The sequence below is a fragment of the Apteryx rowi genome, unplaced genomic scaffold (genome assembly GCF_003343035.1).
Source record: "Apteryx rowi isolate R43461 unplaced genomic scaffold, aptRow1 scaffold_1, whole genome shotgun sequence".
Taxonomy (NCBI): domain Eukaryota; kingdom Metazoa; phylum Chordata; class Aves; order Apterygiformes; family Apterygidae; genus Apteryx; species Apteryx rowi.
In genome coordinates this window covers 10,724,662-10,744,463 of record NW_020447196.1, presented here as the reverse complement: position 1 = coordinate 10,744,463, position 19,802 = coordinate 10,724,662, and the positions used below count along the sequence as shown (strand labels likewise).

Sequence of the window (19,802 nt, the reverse complement as noted above, 5' to 3'; positions counted from 1 at the left end):
ATTGATGAATTCAAATTCAGGATGAATTAAAATTAATTTTATCAAAGTGAAATATTTCAGTTGATCCACAGGCTTTTTTTTTTTTCTTTCTTGCAGAATCCTGAAATGTTGTGTTTTCACTCTTCAGCTGTCACAAAAAACAAACTTAAAATCTCTAAGCCTTCCATGTAACAGAATTTCTATTCCCCAAAAAGCATTTCTGCCCATACACAAATGACCTACTCCTCTGTATTCTCCTGCATCATTCCTGGTAGCGTCTAAACTATTTCTCTTATTATCTAGTAAACAGCCTGGCTGGATAAGTAAAAGACAACTCTTACCTCCTCGGCAGCCATGTCACCACAAACGACTAGAATCCAGGCTGCTTTGTATTGTAAATAGTATTTTTTAGAGAAAACCCATCCTCCCAAATTCCCAGAGGTAGCTTGATGAAACTCTAGAAGTTCAAGGAAATGATGACGAGAGTTAAAACGCCACTCCCGATGACAACGCAAGGGAGATGCTAGAACTTGCCAAAACAGACACTCCTCGTGTCGCCGCACAGGCACGGAGTTGGCAGGGAAGGAGCTTTGCTGGCTGCGGGAATGTAATCGCCAGGACCACAAATTTTTGTTTAGTTCACATTTCCTTTCACTCCTCTCTGTCTGTAAATCTGATCCCCTGATCAAAGGGATGAGCACCCTCATGATGAGAGGAAGTCTGGACATGTGTTCGGGTTTATTAAACAACACAGGCTGGGCAGCTCGTCGGTCTGCATAAAGCCATCAGCGCTTTGCACTAAAAACGGATCTTACATTCCACAGCAGCATTTCCAGAGAAACCTTCAGAATTGCTCATGTTGGGCAGCTTGCAGATTCAGCTGCATCATTCGGACTGAACATCATCAGCGCAATAAGGGCAGAGGACTTCACAAAGGGGCGCTCTGGTTTGCGTTGTTTTGTTTAAAAGCCTTGCTGTTACACGGCATTTCTCCCTTTCCCTCGTCCAGGGCAGCCCCTTCTGGAAGCATGGGAACAGCCAGGCTATCTGCTTACCCATCGCTTCTTTCCCACTGGGGTGGCAACAGATCTCACGGCCAAGAGAAAATACAGTCACCTCCTTATCCTAACCAAGACATGAAAAAAAAAAAAAAGGAATACAGAAAATACAGATTTCAAATGCTTTGGGGTTTTCTATACTATTTGGGGGCAGGGGGAAAGAGGGTGGCTCTGGGCTGACATGCAAAGCCTGATAAAGCAATCCAATTACCTTTTCAAAGAAATTCTTGCAAGTACAAAAGCACTGAAAAGCTAAAGGAACATATAAAACATGCTGCAGACACTATCAAATGCATTTTGGATTTTGGAATGGAGCAAAAATCTTTGTATCTCTAAGCTCCTTGGAGCAGCGAGGGTCCACTGGAGTTTTTAAGCTACCGACACTACTTCTATTACCATTGCAGATTTTTGGACTCTTTAGAAAACTTGAATCACAGAGAATTTAATTTCTTTTATTCATGTAGTGCTTTTTTTTAAAGAGTCTTTTTTGTCAGACCCACTCCAGCACTAAATAAAATCTAAACTTCAAAGCCAATCAGCCAGCTCTGTAACCTGAAGCAACTCCTTTCTGACTAATTGAGGACACTAAACATAGCTGGCTCAAAAGACAGGTTTCCGTGCTGAAATTTATTCCCTGGCCCTGTCCTACAAATAAATGAAATCCAAAGCAGAAACTAGAGTACTTCAGATTAAAGGGGGACGGGGGGGAACGCACCCTCTAGATCACTGGGTCACCGTATGGCTGCCGACGCAGGGCTGCCCTTACTCAGGGGAGTTAGGCGCGACTTCGGAGAGCAGCTCGTTCAGGCTGAGGGACAGCTACTGAACAAAACCCTCCTGCCCAAAGGGCGGCTGCCTGCGCAGACAACTTTACCCCAAATAGCTTTCTTCCATTCTCAAATCCACCCGTGCTTGGGGGCAGGGAGGAGCAGGGGAGGTTTCCTTTGCCTTTTAGAGATGTCCATTAAAAATTAAAATTCTGTTGATGCTGACGCACACACGAGAAAAGACAGAAGGAGCTGTACTCCCTGCTGCGCCAGGGAGACCTACCAAAACTGCTGCTCGCACCGGGCAGAGCACAACTCGCAGGGAGCCTCGAGCGAAAGCCACCTTTCCGCACGTGCTGAGCAAGTCACAAGCGAAAAACCCAGACCTGTGCTTCCACTTCAAGTTTTCAGCGCAAAGGGGTGTGCTACACTGCTACACTGGGCTGTAATCGTTAAGCAACACTACAGGACTTTTGAGTGATGGTGGGAAAGAAGTAGAAAATAAATAAATAAATCAAGAAGCCATCCCCAAGAGGGTTGAACTCTGCTATCCTGAACCTTTGCCCATGGTTACGCTGCGGTTTTTCTCAGCAGAATGCTATTCACTGCTGAGCGCCCTGCTGAAAGCCTCAATTAAAGCTTGAAACCTATCAGTTGGTTACAGGAGCAATTTGCTTTGTGTCAGCCAGCACTTGGCCAACGCTGAGCCATCTGCTCCGTTCTACCTGTGCTGACTCCGGAGCAAGCACAAACACTCGCTCGTGAGCCGACAAGCAAAGCTGCCCCATAAAGACCCAGATCAGAGACGGGGCATGTCAGCTGGTGCAAGGAGTTCATGCTCCCCGTGTATCCGTGTAGAACATGCCTTCAGGTTCCCCAAATGCCCACACAATATTCGTCTTTAATGGCATGTATAAGAAAGACACTGGAGCGGGAATTTGACCCCTCAAGGATTTCACCGCAAGGAGCGGTTCCTGCGAGGGAGAGCAGCACATGCCAGCTCGGGATTCGACCCTTCTCGTTACTGAGCAGCCAGAACCCCACAGCTAACGTCATTCTAAAATCCTGCTGTGCTGATTTTAAAAACAAAACCATTGAATATAATAAGTACCAAGCAGCAGCAGCAGGGGGAATAAATGACACTGACAGGGCATCCTTCATTCTCAATTCACTATAATTGAGTCTTGCAGAAAACCCGAAGACTTAAGTCTCAATCCTCTTTTAGAGGAGGAGGAATTGAAACCCACATGAGAAAATTTACTTTTCCTGTGTCACCAAGCAAGCATGCGACAAAAGTCTGCAAGCACTGGCTTTTGCCATCAGTGCTCAAAAGCCCTTGGACACTGCGGTGAACGCATTCAGGAAAGCCTATGGCACAAGAGACTTTGGGCTTTTTTTAAAAGCCATCTTCATGTGTTATTCTAGCCCATAATGGCCTCAGTCTGCAGCCTTTGTTCATACACTACTTCCACAGACAAAAATTGGGACAAGAACGGTAATGCTTGGGTACTCAGGATCTTAAAAGACTGGACTCCAGTGCACAAAAATAGAAGGCACGGCACAAACACCTCCTTCAACCTTAACAAGACCTTCCAAGTTAATAACATCTTAAAGCAGTTGGCACACTTGATGCAAAAAGGGCAAGATGAAATTAGCTTTCTTGTTGACCAAATTTCACCCCTGCTTTGTCGCTGGCCAGGAAACAATTCACATTCTTAAGAACCAGTTTTCCTGTCACCAAATACTGTCTTTGCTATGTTAAAAAAATTAATTGCCAACCCTAATCCAGAATGGCCTGTTAAATTCTAGCTCTCTGTTCTTCAGCCTCGCAACAGCACACGACTAATCGCTTCTTTTGTGGCCACACCAGAGCTACTGCAGAAACGTATGGTGACCTCAAGGGCTGCGCGTGCCAGCAATTGTTTACTTCTTGCTGAGCAACAAGGGCAGCTCCAGCTAAAGGGAAAAGGTCAACCTCCCGCACAGAGGTCCTTCCCAGCTCATTGCAGGGATGGCTGAGCCAAGCTAGTGTTACAGTTTAATTTTGATGGTGAGACAGGGCTTATATGAAATGGAGGTGTCACTTGCTAGATGCAAATGGCTAAGTACATAGAATAGGCACTGAAACCGTTTTCTTCCATGCAGCAGAACACTTTGTTAAAAATACTATGTAACGAGAAACAGGAAAAGTTACTTGTGATGCACAATACACATGCTTGGCTCGTCCTACAAAATTTGGGAACTATATCATGTATTCTTGAGCATTACCTGCTGGCATCTGGTCTATTAACTAATAACTACATAAATACTAAGACAGCATCCCCAAAACTCATCTAGATTCATATTCTGTTTCTAATACTAGTAAGCATCTGGTGCTTCAAGGTATTCTGGAAAATACGTAAGAATAACTTGTTGCTAACAAAAGTTTCCATTATAGTCAGAGGTGGGCTTAAATCACCAGGTGCATCCACTGAAAGCCTTTGAAACTGTGTTCTGATCTGCAACATTCACCAATACTAGGAAAAAAAGCAACTTGCCTGTACAGACTAAGCCTCCAAAAAGTCCCGTTCCAGGCAAAGGGCTGAGGTCAGGACCAGATTATACAAACTTCTACAAACCAGGGACTTAAGGCTGCTCATGTTGCAGCGTCAAACTTCATAACCCCCTAAGGGTTTTGCACAGAAAGACTAATGTGCTGCTCTCTCAAGTAGCTGCTTAACAGCAGCAGCCGCCTTTTGCACCCTACAACATTTTCAGGCCAAGGGAGTTTCTGCATTTTAATTTTACCTGGTGCTAAATGTTGAAGCGCATCAACTCCTCTGCTTCAGTTGTTTCTTAGAATGCAATCGCCTTGCTCTGGGCTGACTTGCCTGCAGGCTCCTTTCCACAGTTCAAAGAACTGGAAGGAAACGATAAGCTAGAGACTCCTTGATCCTCACTCAGCTGAGGTCTACAAAACACTACTTTTTTCTTTTTTTTTTTTGCTCATTCATTTCAAAAACTCCCCAAGAAATCACCATTATTTATTGCTCTATGAGTAGTACCCATGAATCGAGAGCCTGAATAAATATATCAAGTGACAATCTCTGCCCTGATCAGCTCACGGTCTTGATGACTAAAGGCAGGAAGAAGCAACAGCAAGAAAATGAGGTGACTTGCCTGAGGTTACATGGCAAGCCACGACGAGAGCCAAGACTGAGGTCTTCTGACTCTCACACCTCCATGCTAACGGCTAGACCATGGCATCTCTAAATAAAAGCACCACCAAGAGGAACTGGGCTGTCGGGAGCAAGCTGAATGCTGATATCCTCCCGCAGGGCTTCACATTCAGAACACCTCCCTCCACACCCTTTTTCAGTCTACATGTGTTTACTCACTTTTTTTCCCCCCACTGGTGTCTACCATCTTGCTCCAGATCTCAGGAAACCCCAAACATTCAAATCAGTACTGTTTCAAAGCTACCAGAGTTCAACGGGTTCAGCACACGGCGATATGAGTTCAGCTGTTACTAATACACCAGCTGCAATGACAAAACAGACACTTCCCACAGGCACGGAGTTTGTCCTTTGCTCAGATACCGCTGGGACGACACCACCGCAAGACTAACAGAATGCTGAAACAAACAAAAATTTAAAAGGACGAAACCCAGATTCCATTTCTGCTTGGACCGATAGAGGTGCAAAGGGGAAGCGTGAACAGAGGTCCCGTAGGACAGCCTCCAGTACCTCAGTCACCACCTATGTAACACTGGGCAGCGGCAAGATTAATGCATGGAAGAGCTTACTCCCAAAGCATATACATATATATATACATACACACACACACACCACCTCCTTTGCCTAAAGTTGTCACCAGACCAACCACTGCCCTGGGCTTGTGCTCCCAGATATGCATAATAATATTGCTAAGATATCTTTGGGGAACAAAATAGGATGAGAAGATGGGGAGGGAGGGATATTGTATCCAAGGAGAAAAAAACTAACACTGGGCAAACAGGCCTTCAATTTATGGACTCCACTGAAGAAAACTCTGCGTGCAATACAGTATGTGCGCCTCCAAAAACTCAGCAATTTGAGACAACTCAGAAGTTGTGGCTTCCTTCTAGCCCCCAAAGTGGAGCTGGAATGGGTTATCTTTGTATACCTTCCCACTACTAAGCAGAGAAACCGAGCTTTGTTTTTGYCGATCTCCCATTCTCTCTCTCAAATGCTTGCCTACAGCCCTTGGGTCATGAAGATACAGAAACACAGCTGGCAGATCCAAAACCAGATCTCCCTAGCTGTGCATTCGAGATGCTGTTCAACAGCTAGAAAATGCAAAAGGCCAACTGTGGCTCCAGATGCACTTTGCATGGGCTAATGCGGTTACTATCGTAATCAGACCTGTCCACAGGGGAGCCTTTTTTTTGGCAGGGCTGGCTTTGATGCATTCCCCGAAACCCTCCATCCCTGCTTCCATTTCCTTTTGGCAAACACTCCCATTCTTCAGGCCCCAGTTCCAGCACCAGCTTTACACTTCAGGTTGGCAAAACATCAGCTTTCATCCTGCACACAGCAACTGCTGTTCCGTATTTTTCGTAACAGAGCCAAGCTAGGGTTTGTTTTTAATGTTGCTCCGGCTATGCGGAATTTCACTATGACTGCAGATATGCTTCTAGGAGAAGCACAAGCCACTCCCTACTTGCAAAAAACATTCGTAGAGACACAGCTGTGTGCTTGGATTGCAAATCGCATGTAACCTCTCCCCAAAAGAAGAAATACTTTAAATCATGTTTTTTAAACTATGTCGACCATGCTTTGTTGCTGTTTTTAAACAGAAGTCACACAACACCTTCTTCTCCTGATCTCGGGCAGGAGGAAGAACTTTAACAACTTCAACGAAGTTGCCCCACACTGCACAGAGAAGATATGCCCTCACCGCAGATTGGTGGTTTTTACAAACTTTAAACTCTCATTCAAAATGAGTAAGAAAAAACTCCATATAGAGATTGCTAGAGTCAAACAATTAGGGCAGGAGACAGACATCCTGCTTAATCTACACCACTTTAACAGCTTCTTACTCATCATCATCAAAGAGAAGGTTTCAAACATGTTTAGGCACAACTGTCTCCTCCTCCTGTAGGACCTCACTGCTGCCAGCTGCAGGATTTTTGGCCCTTTTCTCCAAAACAGCAAATGCTCAACACAGACACTGTCCGGACATCGTGATCTCAATGTTCTGGCAAAATCTATAGTTTCCAGATGGGCGTGAGCCTGAGGTGCCCCTACATTTGAGATTATGCAGTATGAGCTGCAGTCAGCAAAACCATGGTCCATAAAAAAATAAAATAAAAAGGAATTTAAAAAAGCAGACTAATAGATGAAAAGCAGGGCTATGTACACCATACACACTCCACTCTTTCCAAAACCTTCAGTGGACTAACTGCATTGCAGTGCTTGAGTAAAAAAATAGTATTAAATTGGTAAGCTATAATAGGCAGTGTTTGACTGTGGAGTTTAGCATGCATGAAACAGAAAGCAGAAGACAAAGCACTGTGACATTAACTACGACATAGGTGCAGTCCTTGCTGTGTGCTTCTCTGTGTAGAGACCTAACGTTACTGACTACCTTATGGACTGCATCTAACACAAAGCCGAACTGATGCAGGTTTCCCATACCTTTATATTCATGCACTTTATATTCCACACCTGATGGCTGTGTCTGTGGAGTCTAGTCCTTGACATCCACCAGCTCTCAGAGTGCAGTGGGAATAAATGACTTTGCCACTGCAGAGGAGAGATAGTGTGTAGGAAAAAAAAAGAACACACACAATCTTATCGGCATTGCACTTTGACCAGGTCTGCCAAAGAAAAAGCTGTGCACAAGGCCACCGTGGAGAATAGCCAGACAGTATAGCTGCTGCGCAGAAAACCACCCCACTCTGACACTACCCCCTTCAGAGCCCACTCCGGCAAAAGAGGGTTGTCCAGGAAAACAGAATGCTTTCTCAGCTGCAAGGCTGCAAAACACACACCAGTCATTTCAGGCACGTAGGAACTCTGATGGTAAGAAATTTCTACTTGAAAAACGACCTCAAATTAGGATTAAGCAGTTACTAATGCTATGTATTTCAGTAACTGTTAACAAAAGAGAATTCTCTCCAAAAGAGAATCCATTCCAATTCTATTTTCCAGGAAATCCTAGTAGTTTCAAAAGCACTGAGTAACATAAAAAGCAATTATTTCTTCCCAGATATACAAACCAGATTAAAAAGCCACGTCATGCCTATTCCTTTTCACTCCGCACTGCTAGCAGTGAGCCCCCTCACCTCTTTCCTACCCTCCTCCCTATGCTCCACTCAGCAAAACCTTCAAAATGGACAGTCATTTACCCACCTGTTTCACTTTCTCCTCCTTGGCAAATGTATTATTTTGCTGAGTTTCTAGCACTTCAGCACCATAAATGGTTTTGAAATTGTCTTCTCTCTCATGTGCACCTGCATCATCAATGTCGTCAGCAGGAGAGATGTGCACAGCTCGAGGAACATGTTTGTGGCAGAAAGCTGCTGCAGAGCCTTAGGGAGAGCACAGATACTGGATACCAATGCGATGCTTGCAAGCATCTTAAAAGGGACTTCAGAAAAGCAAGGTATTTCTGTCTCCGGATCACTGGAATTTGGAGCTCTGAATTTTCCATTCTCTCACAGGGAGACACCAGATTTCAGCATTTGCAACTGAAACAGTCCCATCACTTCATTCCATGTTTTTACATCCCATCTCACCGCACCAAATCAGCACAAAACCCAAACCTACTGCAACTCTTTAGCCTACTAAAATGTCAASAAGTCTCTGCAATTTGCTTGTTTTCTCTCTCTTTTGTATAAATGCTGCTTGGTGTGCAAGACTGAATCAAGACCTCCCACGTTCAGGTTTCTGATCCCAAGGCTAACTTCCCTGTTGAGCATCTGAGAATTTTGGGGTGCTACCAGAAGCGCTGCCTGCCTCACTTTCAGAGACAAACTGATGCAGATAAGTTGCATGCAACAACCCTGTTGTCCTTGATTCATCTGTTCTCTGGTCACACAGTTAATCTAGCGTTCTCATCTTAAATACGATAGTAAAAAGCACCAGAGAACAGGCTATGGCAAATAATTGTGATGCAATGGCATCTGAATGAAGACAGTGGAATGAAGGGCATAAATGATTTTTACTAGCATTACTTTCTGTTACTTCTTTTCTGATTTTGAAAGAAACATTATTCTGGGGAAAAAAAAAAAGGAAGTGTGACAGACAAGCTGAACACGTGATTTATTGCAAGTGCTAGAACAGATGATAAAAGCTTTGACATTTAGAACATTTTGTTTCAGAGTTTTTTGTGGATATTACCAGCAATTTTATAATCTTATAATATATTATATATACTAGGCACTGGACAAACAGTAATTTTATTGGAAGAATTAAATGTACACTCTGAGGGGAAAAACGTGCAAGACAGGAAAGGGAAGTCTAAAACAGCACCTAGATCCTCTTTGCTACTTTAGGCTCACGTAGGTCTTCTGCCACCAATGAAGTAATTTGCAAGTGTCCTCATAATGTCAATAATGCAGAATTGGTCCCCAACACAGTGGCTTAACAAGGCACTTAGCATCTACCAACTCCCAGAGTTAGACATTCACACCCAATGCGTTATGTGACAAGGATAATTATACTCCTGGGGAAGACTACCAAGGCAGTACCTGCAAGAGGCCTCCTAAAAAATCCAGATTTTTACCTTTCCTCTGCAACTAGGCACCTGAACGAGAGAGTAGTTTTGGTGCAGTTCTACACTATGACAGTTACAGAGGAGAAGTTGTAATCTGGTGAAACTAGTGGTCACCATGACCTCAAAGTCTTGAATTGTTAAGAGTTAGTCATCAGGTCAGCCTTGGAATAATGCCTAAGAGCAGTTCACCAGCACAAAAAATGAGGATCTCTCTTGGCCAGTAGTTCAGCATTCCTGAGAAGCAATATACTCTAGCAATTGTATTTACTCCTCTTTGGAGCGGAGACCTAAGTACGCAATAACAAGCTGGCCTGTTTATTCAGCTGTTTTTGACACCCCACTATCTTCAGACCTACTATTAGTTTAAATAAGATAGTATCCAAGTCTAGAGGGGAAATTTAGAGATAGTCCTGACTTAGCTAAAGCAAGATAGAAAGTAACTGTCCAGTTTCTACTTGGATTTCACCTGTATGCCATTAACTGGCTTGAGTTCTGTCTCTATAAAAAAGCCTGTTTTGGCAATGCAGGAGGCAGCTAAGGGTACACAAACCACGTGTGTATACGGCTGGATGACGACAGAGCAGCACAGAGCAGCAGCTCACCTCCAGGCTGGCATCCCAGCACGTTGCCGAGAGCCTCTTTTGGCTGGACAAAGTGCTGTGCTGACACRGACACGCAGCTCCCAGATCTCCACCGATTCACGTCGAGCCAGTGCAGAGCACAGACTGAGCTCAGCCTCCGCTGCTGCAGACGTACCCTATGGGAGGAACCTGGTCTAATGTCACCCACAAAGAGTGAAGTATTTTTCTAATGCAAAGGCAGCTGAAGTGATTTTGTTCAAAATGCTTTAAAAAAATTAACTGTTCTACCTGTTCCACTTCTTAAAACATCACCAATGATTCATAAAAAATAAGAGAAGAAACTTTCTGTCTAGATCCAATTCTGTCAACATCTAGTCTGTTTTTCATCTATTCACTTCCACCTCCCAAATTGAGATTAATGTCTTTCTGCAGCTGACAGCACGGTTACTTCTAACAAACTAAGATCTCAGAAAGAGAAGACAGGGCCAAGATTCTTAAAGTGACTTCTGATAATAGCTGGCCTAAGACTGATCAAACTTGGGTGGGAAAAGGAAGGAGCCAATGGACTTAGAAAAGAAGGAAAAAAAAAACCCAACACTCCTGTGCTCATGAAACTGTCCTAAGCAAAAAACAATAAATAAAAAAATTTAAAAAATTTTAAAAAGGAGTGAGGGGAGTATTTAACTACAAAAAATAAACATTACATAAGCAGAAGGCTCTGCAAGCAGGACAAGATTTTCAATGAGGTAGCTCCTGAATTTGCAATGGGATTGTTTAGACCATGGATCGGCCGGTATTATCCATCACTGCAAGAAGAGTGAGGGAAGGCACACAGGGAGGCAGGCACACACAGCTGCAATTCACATTATCTTCCAAATATAAAAGAAGAACAAATGTTAAATCCTGACAGTAAAAGTTGCCTAACCCGGAAAGGGGGCATCAGGAATTGAAAAATGCTGAGATTTACTTTTAGCTCCACTATAYTCACTAAAAAGCTCTAACTGGTACAAGTTTCTCTTCTTGGCAACTCAGATCCATGAACATACCATTTACTCCCTGTATCTGTTCCCTACAAAATATAAAGTCCAGTCTTAAACTCTGTCAGGATGTTCAAAGCCCTGCAGGGGAGAGACTGCAGCTACCTTAAAAACCTGCTCATGGTCTCCCAGAAGCGATACCCATGTGTTCTGCTGGAAGAATAAAACCACCAGCCAAAACCTCGTGCCTTCCATTTATTCTGCCAAAGCAAGAAACTCGCTCCTTCAAAACCTGCGAGTACCCAAAGCCCACAATGCTTTCAAAGCCCTGAGGCTTTGAAAGGCAAAACTCAATTCCACAGCTTAGCTTCCCATCAATATATCATTGACTCATATACAGACACAAAAGGGGGGTGGGGGAAGCAGTCATTGGCCTAATTCTATGAAAATTATTTATTGCTTCTTATAATAGAAAACAAAACAAAACAAAACAAAACACACACACACAGAAAATGTGAAGTTCTGTGTTCCACAAATACACTTTAGGTTTCAGCTAAAGAAAGCAAAGAAATGGCTGGGACAACGCGAGCAGCGCGTGTGCTGCGTAACCACCAAAGAGAGGGCCTGAAGTCCAGGAACCACCATTCCAAAGAACTGTTGAGCTCGTTAAATAATATTTTCACTGTAAAGTTCAGCACAGGGCTTTTCTTCATTGAATTGTCACCGACTATCAAAGCTTTCCTCTCTCAGATCATAAATCAGGTGATTAAATACAAATGACAAACATGGACCTTTTTAACTATAACTGATGTGATTTTTTCCTGATCTCATGGTTTTAAGACATGAGTTACCAAGATTTAGGGCTATAAATTTCTTTAATGTCATCATTTAAATTCTATATAAACCCCACTCTTGTATCAGCACTATTTTTAATCATTACCATGGTGACAAAACCGTAAAGGTGCTTTACACAAGGAAGGCTTCACCACAGTTTCAAAAACACTTTCTCTCAACTTAATTTTTTGCAGTTTTAAAGCACAGAAAAATAAACCCCTCCAAACTTTCACTGTTAGATGCCGATACTGATACTCACACAGAGCTCAGCGAATCACCTGTTGTATAAAAAGCGTTCCATATCTACAGGCAGTGAGTTCATAAACTGGACACAGTGAAGACTAGAGAGTATCATTATTCAGGTCAAGTATGACTTTACACAACAAGAAATCCCTTTGCAAATAATAGGGTTGCTTGGGCATTAAAGTATCTATTTCCTGAAGACAGAGATACAACAGTCCCTCAGAGAACCAGAGAAATATTAATCCAAAATTAAAGTTTTTGAATAAAGGCCAACATTTCTCGTTTTAGAATTCATTGCAAAAGGCTTGCGAATCCCTAATGACAACATTGTTCCAGTTTCCAGTTCATGGGAATCAAAACATGGAGTTTGTTTGGAAAAGGAATTTTTAAAATAAAGGTAATTGATTGCTGACTGCAAGTCAGCAGTGCGCGGTCATACTGGGCTGCATGAGCAAGACTGCAGCCGGCAGCTTGAGGGAAGTGGTTATTCCCCCTGCTCGGCACTTGCAAGACCGTACATGAGCACCGTGCGCAGTTCCGGGCTTCCTGGCATAATGGTAAGTCACAAAGAGACCACAGGAGGGGCATTAAGATAATACCAGGTATGACAGAGGCTGAAGAAGAAAAGGCTAAGGGGTGATCCAACAGCTGCGTTCAACTATCCACTCGGCGGTTACAAAGGAAAGAGAACCAGACCCTTTTCAGGCACACAGTGAACAGATAAGGGCCAACAGACCCAAGCTGCAGCAGGGAAATTCTGGTTAGATCTAAGGAAAACATTTCCACAGTGCAGGTGATTAAGCGCTGGAGCAGGAGCCCAGAGGAGCTGAGGAATCTCCATCCTTGGGGATATTCAGACCTTGACTGTACAAGGCTCTGAGCAACCTCACACAACGTCAAAATAGACCCTGCACGGAGGGAGGTGGAGAGAGGACCAGATGATGTTCAAAGGTCCCTTCCAAACTGAACTATTCTACAATTGACATATTTTCACTGTCCATGCTGGCAGAGAGGTAAAAACCCAAACCAAACAGCATTGCTCCTAAGAGGACAGTTAAAGACTGGCTGATAGCATCAGCAGGAAAGACAAGAGATAGGCAAACATTTCTAGAAGACAGAGGTCAGAGGCACACGCACAAAGCTCAGCTTTAGTCATGCTACACACTTTACTGCACAAGACCTTCTGTATGGTGCCAACTCAGGACAATCCACCCAATGCCTTCAAGCGACACCTTTCACTGCTGCATCACTCAGCTAACTAAGCAGCACAAGTGGTCTACATCCCATAATGAGGGTGGTGCTCAGAATTTACTATCAGGCATGTTAAAAAATGCAACATGCCCTGTGTAACCTTTAGATGTCTTCCCCCCCCCAATGTGAATCTGTATCTGCACTGCATATCACAAGAGAACACCCGCAGGCCCCCTGAGAAGACCTCACCGACATCTTTTTGAATTCAGTGCAACATGATATTAAATTAGTCAAGTGGGTCTTTTCATTACCAATACTGTACATGTATGTTGTAGCGGGGTTCAATGCTTTCTAAGCGTATGGGCACGGCATCCTCCTAAGTGGTGCTAGACACTATACGAATACATAGACACGGGCCTTGGCCCAAAGGCAATAAGATATAAACAAACAACATATTAGATGGATACTGTCGGGGAAAATGCCAGGGGTACATATCTTGTTATTTGAGTGCTTCCCAAAAAAGTCACAAGTACCCCTCAGAGCCAAGTTTAGACATATTCACCCCCACAGTATGGGTCGGTTACCACTGTATCTAGTCTAGATCTAGAACCAGTAATAAACTGCATGTGTTACTCACTTTTGTATATTTATGAAAAGTCTCATTATCTTTATTGATACACTGTTATGACTTATTACCTTCCAAAAGATTACATATCATGGTTTCAGTCCAACCTCCCTGGTTGAAAGGAATGTTTCCTACCCCATGGATCAATGATTTGTTTATGTTTAAGTATCTGGACAGTTGTTAACATGTTCTGTTTATTCCGTGCACAAAGATAGTTTGGCTTAGCTATAACCCAAAGGAAATCAGGATTTCTAAAAATAGGCTGAGGTGGCCAATAATCCTTTAGGAGTTACACACTGATACACACTGATATTCAGATTAAATGAGGAATTATGAGTAACCCTTAGTGGGAGCATTTGAATCTAATAGAAAACCCAAAGAGAAATGAATACATAAGGAACAGTCTGCCCCTGCTACCTCCAGACTCCCTTCAACGAACACAGCATTCAAGGAGAAAGTCACGTCTAAAAAGCCATGTAAGCATCCTGACAGCTACTTAGCTGGATGACACACAAAATCTCTTGGAGGTGGATCTGAAACACTGGTAGTTATGCATTTAGTTTCCTTTTATTTCTGTTTATCTGTAGCATCTCTTTTACTATTCTCTGGGCTGCAGAAAAAAATATTCTTGATTTTTATTTCAATATTTGTCTCTAGAATAAAAATTATTTCCAGGGTGCCAGCTGGCAAATTGAATTCCCACAGTGTGTTAATCCTTAAAACTGTGCCACATAAAAGCTCTCTCACAGCCTGTAGCACCTTCATATGAGATTGAAGGATACCCAGTAGGGGCCTGAACTTGAAGAGCTTCCCCAAATATTTAACAATATCACTCGTTCCTAGACCTAGCCATTTTCCAGGTAGCTCAGACAACATGCAGGCCACACCAGACTCTCAAGGCTTGAAATATAGGAAAAGGAAGGGAAAACAGCCAGAAAGACATTGACAGAATATTAACCTGCTCCCACAGCTGTAATTTAAGTATTCCTGTTTAAGATCAAGAGGCTACACACCTGAGGCCAATTCCCACTGCTGGAAACTCTCTGGATATCGATTTGCCATCTGTAAAATGGGGTCCTTCAGTCTCATTTATGCAGTTTGTGGGCAGTGCAGGGGAGGTGAAGTCCTCCTGCTGTATCTCTATGCAGTGCCTCGTACAGCAAGGCTCTCAGTTCAGCTGGACCCTGCAGATACTTCCACCACACCAACACAAACCATAGGCAGCTCATCTCTGCTGAGTATCTGCTTTCCCCTGAGTAACTGCTTTGGCTATCTGCACCATTTTTCATCTGTGCTCTACATCCCCGCAGAAATGTTTTGACCTGTACTATTTATGAGACCACTGGACAAATATATCATTCATCAGCACAACCACCCAATTATAATACAGCTGCAGAGATCTCTCTGCCAGCTGGTGCTTTGTGTAAAAAACGCATTCCCAAAGAAGAGACTTCACATTTTTTTGGGTTCCCTCACTACCTGCTCATCACACAGATCTCAGCGTGAGATGAACATTGGCGCCTGCCTCTGAAAAGCTGTAAGTTATAGTGCTAGTAAAGTGATAAACTTCGCTAGGGATACACCACATAACTGCTTTCCTCCATTCTCTTTCTACTATACTGATTTTCTTGCCACTGTTAGTTCTGTTGTGATTTTGTTTAAACCTGACAAATATTCTTCAAGATAAAGAGCAGAGTAAAAACTATCTCTATATTAGCAAAGAGGAACTTGTTAGTGCAAAATACCTGGGCAATGACAAACTTTGCTATTGCTCTTTTGGGAAAAAGCTGTTTGCTATTCTTGGTAGAAGGAAGGTTTTTCAAATCAAGATAATGTTTTACTTTTGTTTTTGAAAAAGTGAACTTAAGGGGGGAAGGGGGAAAGCAAAGAAGCAAAAATAAATTCTACTTTGCAACAAGTTAAATTACTCAGAGTTTCCCAAAATGAGAGGCTTAGTCAGAAGAACTGTAAAGTTTAAGAAATGCTCCTTTAAAAACAACTCCCACAGAGCAAAGTTCCCTCCCCATGACTGAAAGACATATGAGCAAGTCAGGTCATTTTGTCTAAGCTTTTTCTTCATAATTTAATTTGGGGGGTGGGGGGCACATGCAGGTTGTATCTTTACACTCTACCTTTGTTCAGAGCTGCTCCTCTGCCCTAATTTTCCCCTCACCACTGGAGGGAAGTGGGCACATGCCAACAGCACATCAGTACTTCAGGCACCCCGGTTGGGGGCTAGGCAGAAAAAGAAATTCTAAGCACTCCTTGTCCATGCTTTCTCTGCGCAGCCTTGCTTGCCAAAGCAGGAGGGAAAATAGGAGCCACARGTAGAGACCGTCTTTGCATGCTTTAGGCTTCGATGCCTCTTTGTTATGCTCGGGAGTTGCAAAGGAAGCACCACCAGCTAGGCACTGGGTTAATGACACTGCCAAGAGGCCAGATAAAGTGCCACACCACAGTCCAGCCTTCTGCTGTTGGTGCTACTGTCCCGTGGCTGTTTAGACAAGTAGGATAACGGGCTGGAGAATAAGCCAGCAGTCTGGAAAAAGAGTTAACACTTGGCTCTTACTGATAAGAAGCTGGATCCATTTAGAACATGACTCTGCCAAAAGCTGATGGCTATACAAAGCACGCAAATATTGTAGTTTTGCCACATAAATATTTTGCAATAGCAGTACTATCAAAAACACCTACAACAAAACCAGTTTGGTGGGAAAAACTTCCTTATATTTTCACATGTGGTTGTTGTCAGCAGGCCGAAATCTAGATAAGCTACACAGCCAACCTGGCTGACTTCACTGAAACACTTCCAAAGAAAAGTCCTGAGCTGGAAAGTTACTGTTTTTGCTTCACACCGCAAGACAGAGGACAACCATATTCACCATCTGACCAAAACATATTTCCAGTTTCATCTCGGATCCATACGGATTCCATCCAAAGGTCAACAGCTACATTTTTTGGTGAGGAATGTTCTGCTTTTGAGACACAATGTTGTCACTGTGATCCACTTCCCCTACTCAGAGCAATCAATCCATTGTTCCCACTGAAAATGAGAAACGGCTTGAGACCTCTGAAATGGAAACTGCCTTTAAATCCAAATCATTCTAAAGAATAAAAACAGACTGATGCATAACACAGTGATGTTACTCAAAATAAGCAATTTTAAAGGACACCTTTTCTCCCTAGTTTCTCAGAAGAAAAAAGTACCCCAAGAGCTCAGAACATATTATTAGGCTGCAGTTGTTCTCTAATTTATTGCGCTTCACAAGTACAAAAACAAAACCATCCAATCTCTGTACTGCTTAACAATGAATTTAGCTGCTATCTACTCTTTGAAATCAACCACATGTTGATAATCCTAGGCTTAGTAACCAGTGACTTTGTCCACTTCATTCACTACATGAACAGGTTGAAATTGCATACATATTCTAATTCAGAGTTTCTAGAAGAAAAAGACTTCCTCCATTCAGGGTTCTTACAAAGTAGTAATGGTGAAAGTTAAAGTATTCTTAGGATAATACAAGGAAAACAGTAAAGTGCAGAACCTACCTTCCACTGCAAAGAATGGAACCACTGATCCCTCAGGTAACTGTTTGCAGCCTGCAATAAAAAAAAGTTACAAATAGAATCATTAGTTTCTATCAGTGTTTCGGATCACTGAGCCAAAACCAAGCAAATCACCCATGTGTTCTTTAAAACCAGTAAAGTTGCACTCATTGTATTCTTCCGAACTTCATGACCTTGGCTAACTTCAATCCCAGTCTCATCAGAGTGAGGGAAACTCTTTGCTCAAAGCTACAATTTTACATTATAACAAATTAATTTTCTCAGAAAGCAATGACGCAAAGACCTTGCTGCACATGTAAAATACTGAACCAAAACTCTCCAAAACATTAATCTTCTCTACAGTGGTGTCCAACCTAAGATTGTGGAAAATCCTCATCGATTTCAGTCAGGTTTTGATCAGATCTTTAACATCTGTAGGACATTTGCCTTCTCTATTAATCACCATGAGCAGAGTAAGAAGACGGCTTGACATTTTGCTAGAAGGTTGCATTTTTTTCCAAACACTAGCTTCCCTTCTTGTCCTATTCCTCAGCTGGCCACAAAGCAGTTCAAATAACATCTTAGCTCTTTAGCAATATTAAAATAGAGTGAAAAGCATAACACACAGACGTGCACATACATGCAGAGACCGTTTGCAGTAACTGCACAAATGTTGCAATAATCATTCCCAGTGATCACTGGTTTTTGTCCGTATTAAGCCTAGCTGCCAGAAATTCTCAGTGTGAAGCAAGGTTCATAGCCAATACAGGAATAGTTCGAGACTCCCAAAGGTCAAAAGGCTCAGTATCAAAAAATATAAAAGCATCTACGGTGACGTAAATATGCATGCCTTGACAAGGTGACATAAGTTTGAAATATTTGAGTGGGTAGACATGCCCTTTGGCTTTTCCAACTCGATCTCATTTAGTCTCGGCCAGCAAGCAATTTTTACTTACAATTCAAAATGTTTTACGTGACCAGTGAAAATTATAGGACAGCCCTTGCACTCATGTTCAAACAAATGGTGAGGTTCTTCACTAGAGAAAAATACAGACTTCTTGCTTCTTGCAAATTAAAGCATCCTTCAACAATTTTTTCTCCCCATTTTAGATATGTATTCAAAATCCACACTGTAGAATGAATTTTATTTCCTGCAAAAATCACTGATAATGGCAAGAATATTAAAAGTAAAAATGCTTCATGGTTACCAGAATTCTGTTTAATCTCCAGGTTAGATACTGATCTCACAGTGACATGAATTTGGACTGATTTCTGTAAATTAAATGGAGCTATTCTCTCTCTCTCTCTCTCTCTCTGTATACATACATTTCATATACATATATGTATATAAAATATTATATCTATATAAAAATACTTACAAAGTATATAAATATACTATATATCAATATATTTATATATTGTAAAATATGTAAATATATATTATATGAATATAATATGAAATCTACATGTGAAACATATTATATAAATTATTTATATAAGAATCAATTGCTCATCCAGTAGATCTCTAGGCAAGAAAATCACATAAATCCATCAAAAATAGTCTTGACTGACCACAGAGTTTGTCAGAAACAGACTTTTCATTTCATGAAGAATGCTGACATATCAGAATATGAACTGGTAAAAACTAAAACAAAAATAATAAATGTAAATTATTATATTTAATTTATAATTATTAAATAAGTATAAATATTATAAAAGTATAAATTTTTTCTTGCCTGCAGTGAAAAATTCTAAATGTCAGGATATTTTGGTTTGCCACTATTTAAACATTTTCTGTCTGCTATTTACACAGTATTTTATGTATGCATATCATAATATGATAAAAATTATCTTTTATCTATAAATGTTCTATAATTGAATTTCAATTCAGTATGGTTTTATACTATATTTGTATATAACAGAAAGAGCAACAAAAATTTGCCACAATAAAGCCTGAATAACATTTTTTGACATTGTTCAAAAGGCATGAAGTAAATACGCTTAGCTATTTCTCATCTTTCTCTAGACAATACGTTTAAAAAAAAAAAAACAAACCAAACACGCTTTGCTGTGAAAGAYTGAATTTTAAATCAAATTGTACTTTTGAGCAGAAAACCATTCCATGGAAGGGAACGAAAACATCGGTATCGGTTTTTGGACAAATGACCCTGTGGAACCGAGAGCTCAAGGTGACACTAGCTAAAGTTTCACGTCTCGTTATAATGGAGCCAGCACTGACAGCGACAGAAAGGTCCGGCTGC

General features: G+C 41.8%; 1 protein-coding gene across 1 annotated transcript in view; it reads right to left on the bottom strand.

The window, feature by feature from the left end:
- The window catches only part of CMIP (c-Maf inducing protein), a 140,584-nt gene that overhangs the window by 37,890 nt on the left and 82,892 nt on the right, over window positions 1-19,802 (bottom strand). Inside the window, exon 3 of the mRNA XM_026058843.1 lies at window positions 17,545-17,595. Within this exon, the coding sequence (XP_025914628.1) occupies window positions 17,545-17,595 (51 nt within the window). The remainder of the gene's footprint in view (window positions 1-17,544; window positions 17,596-19,802) is intronic.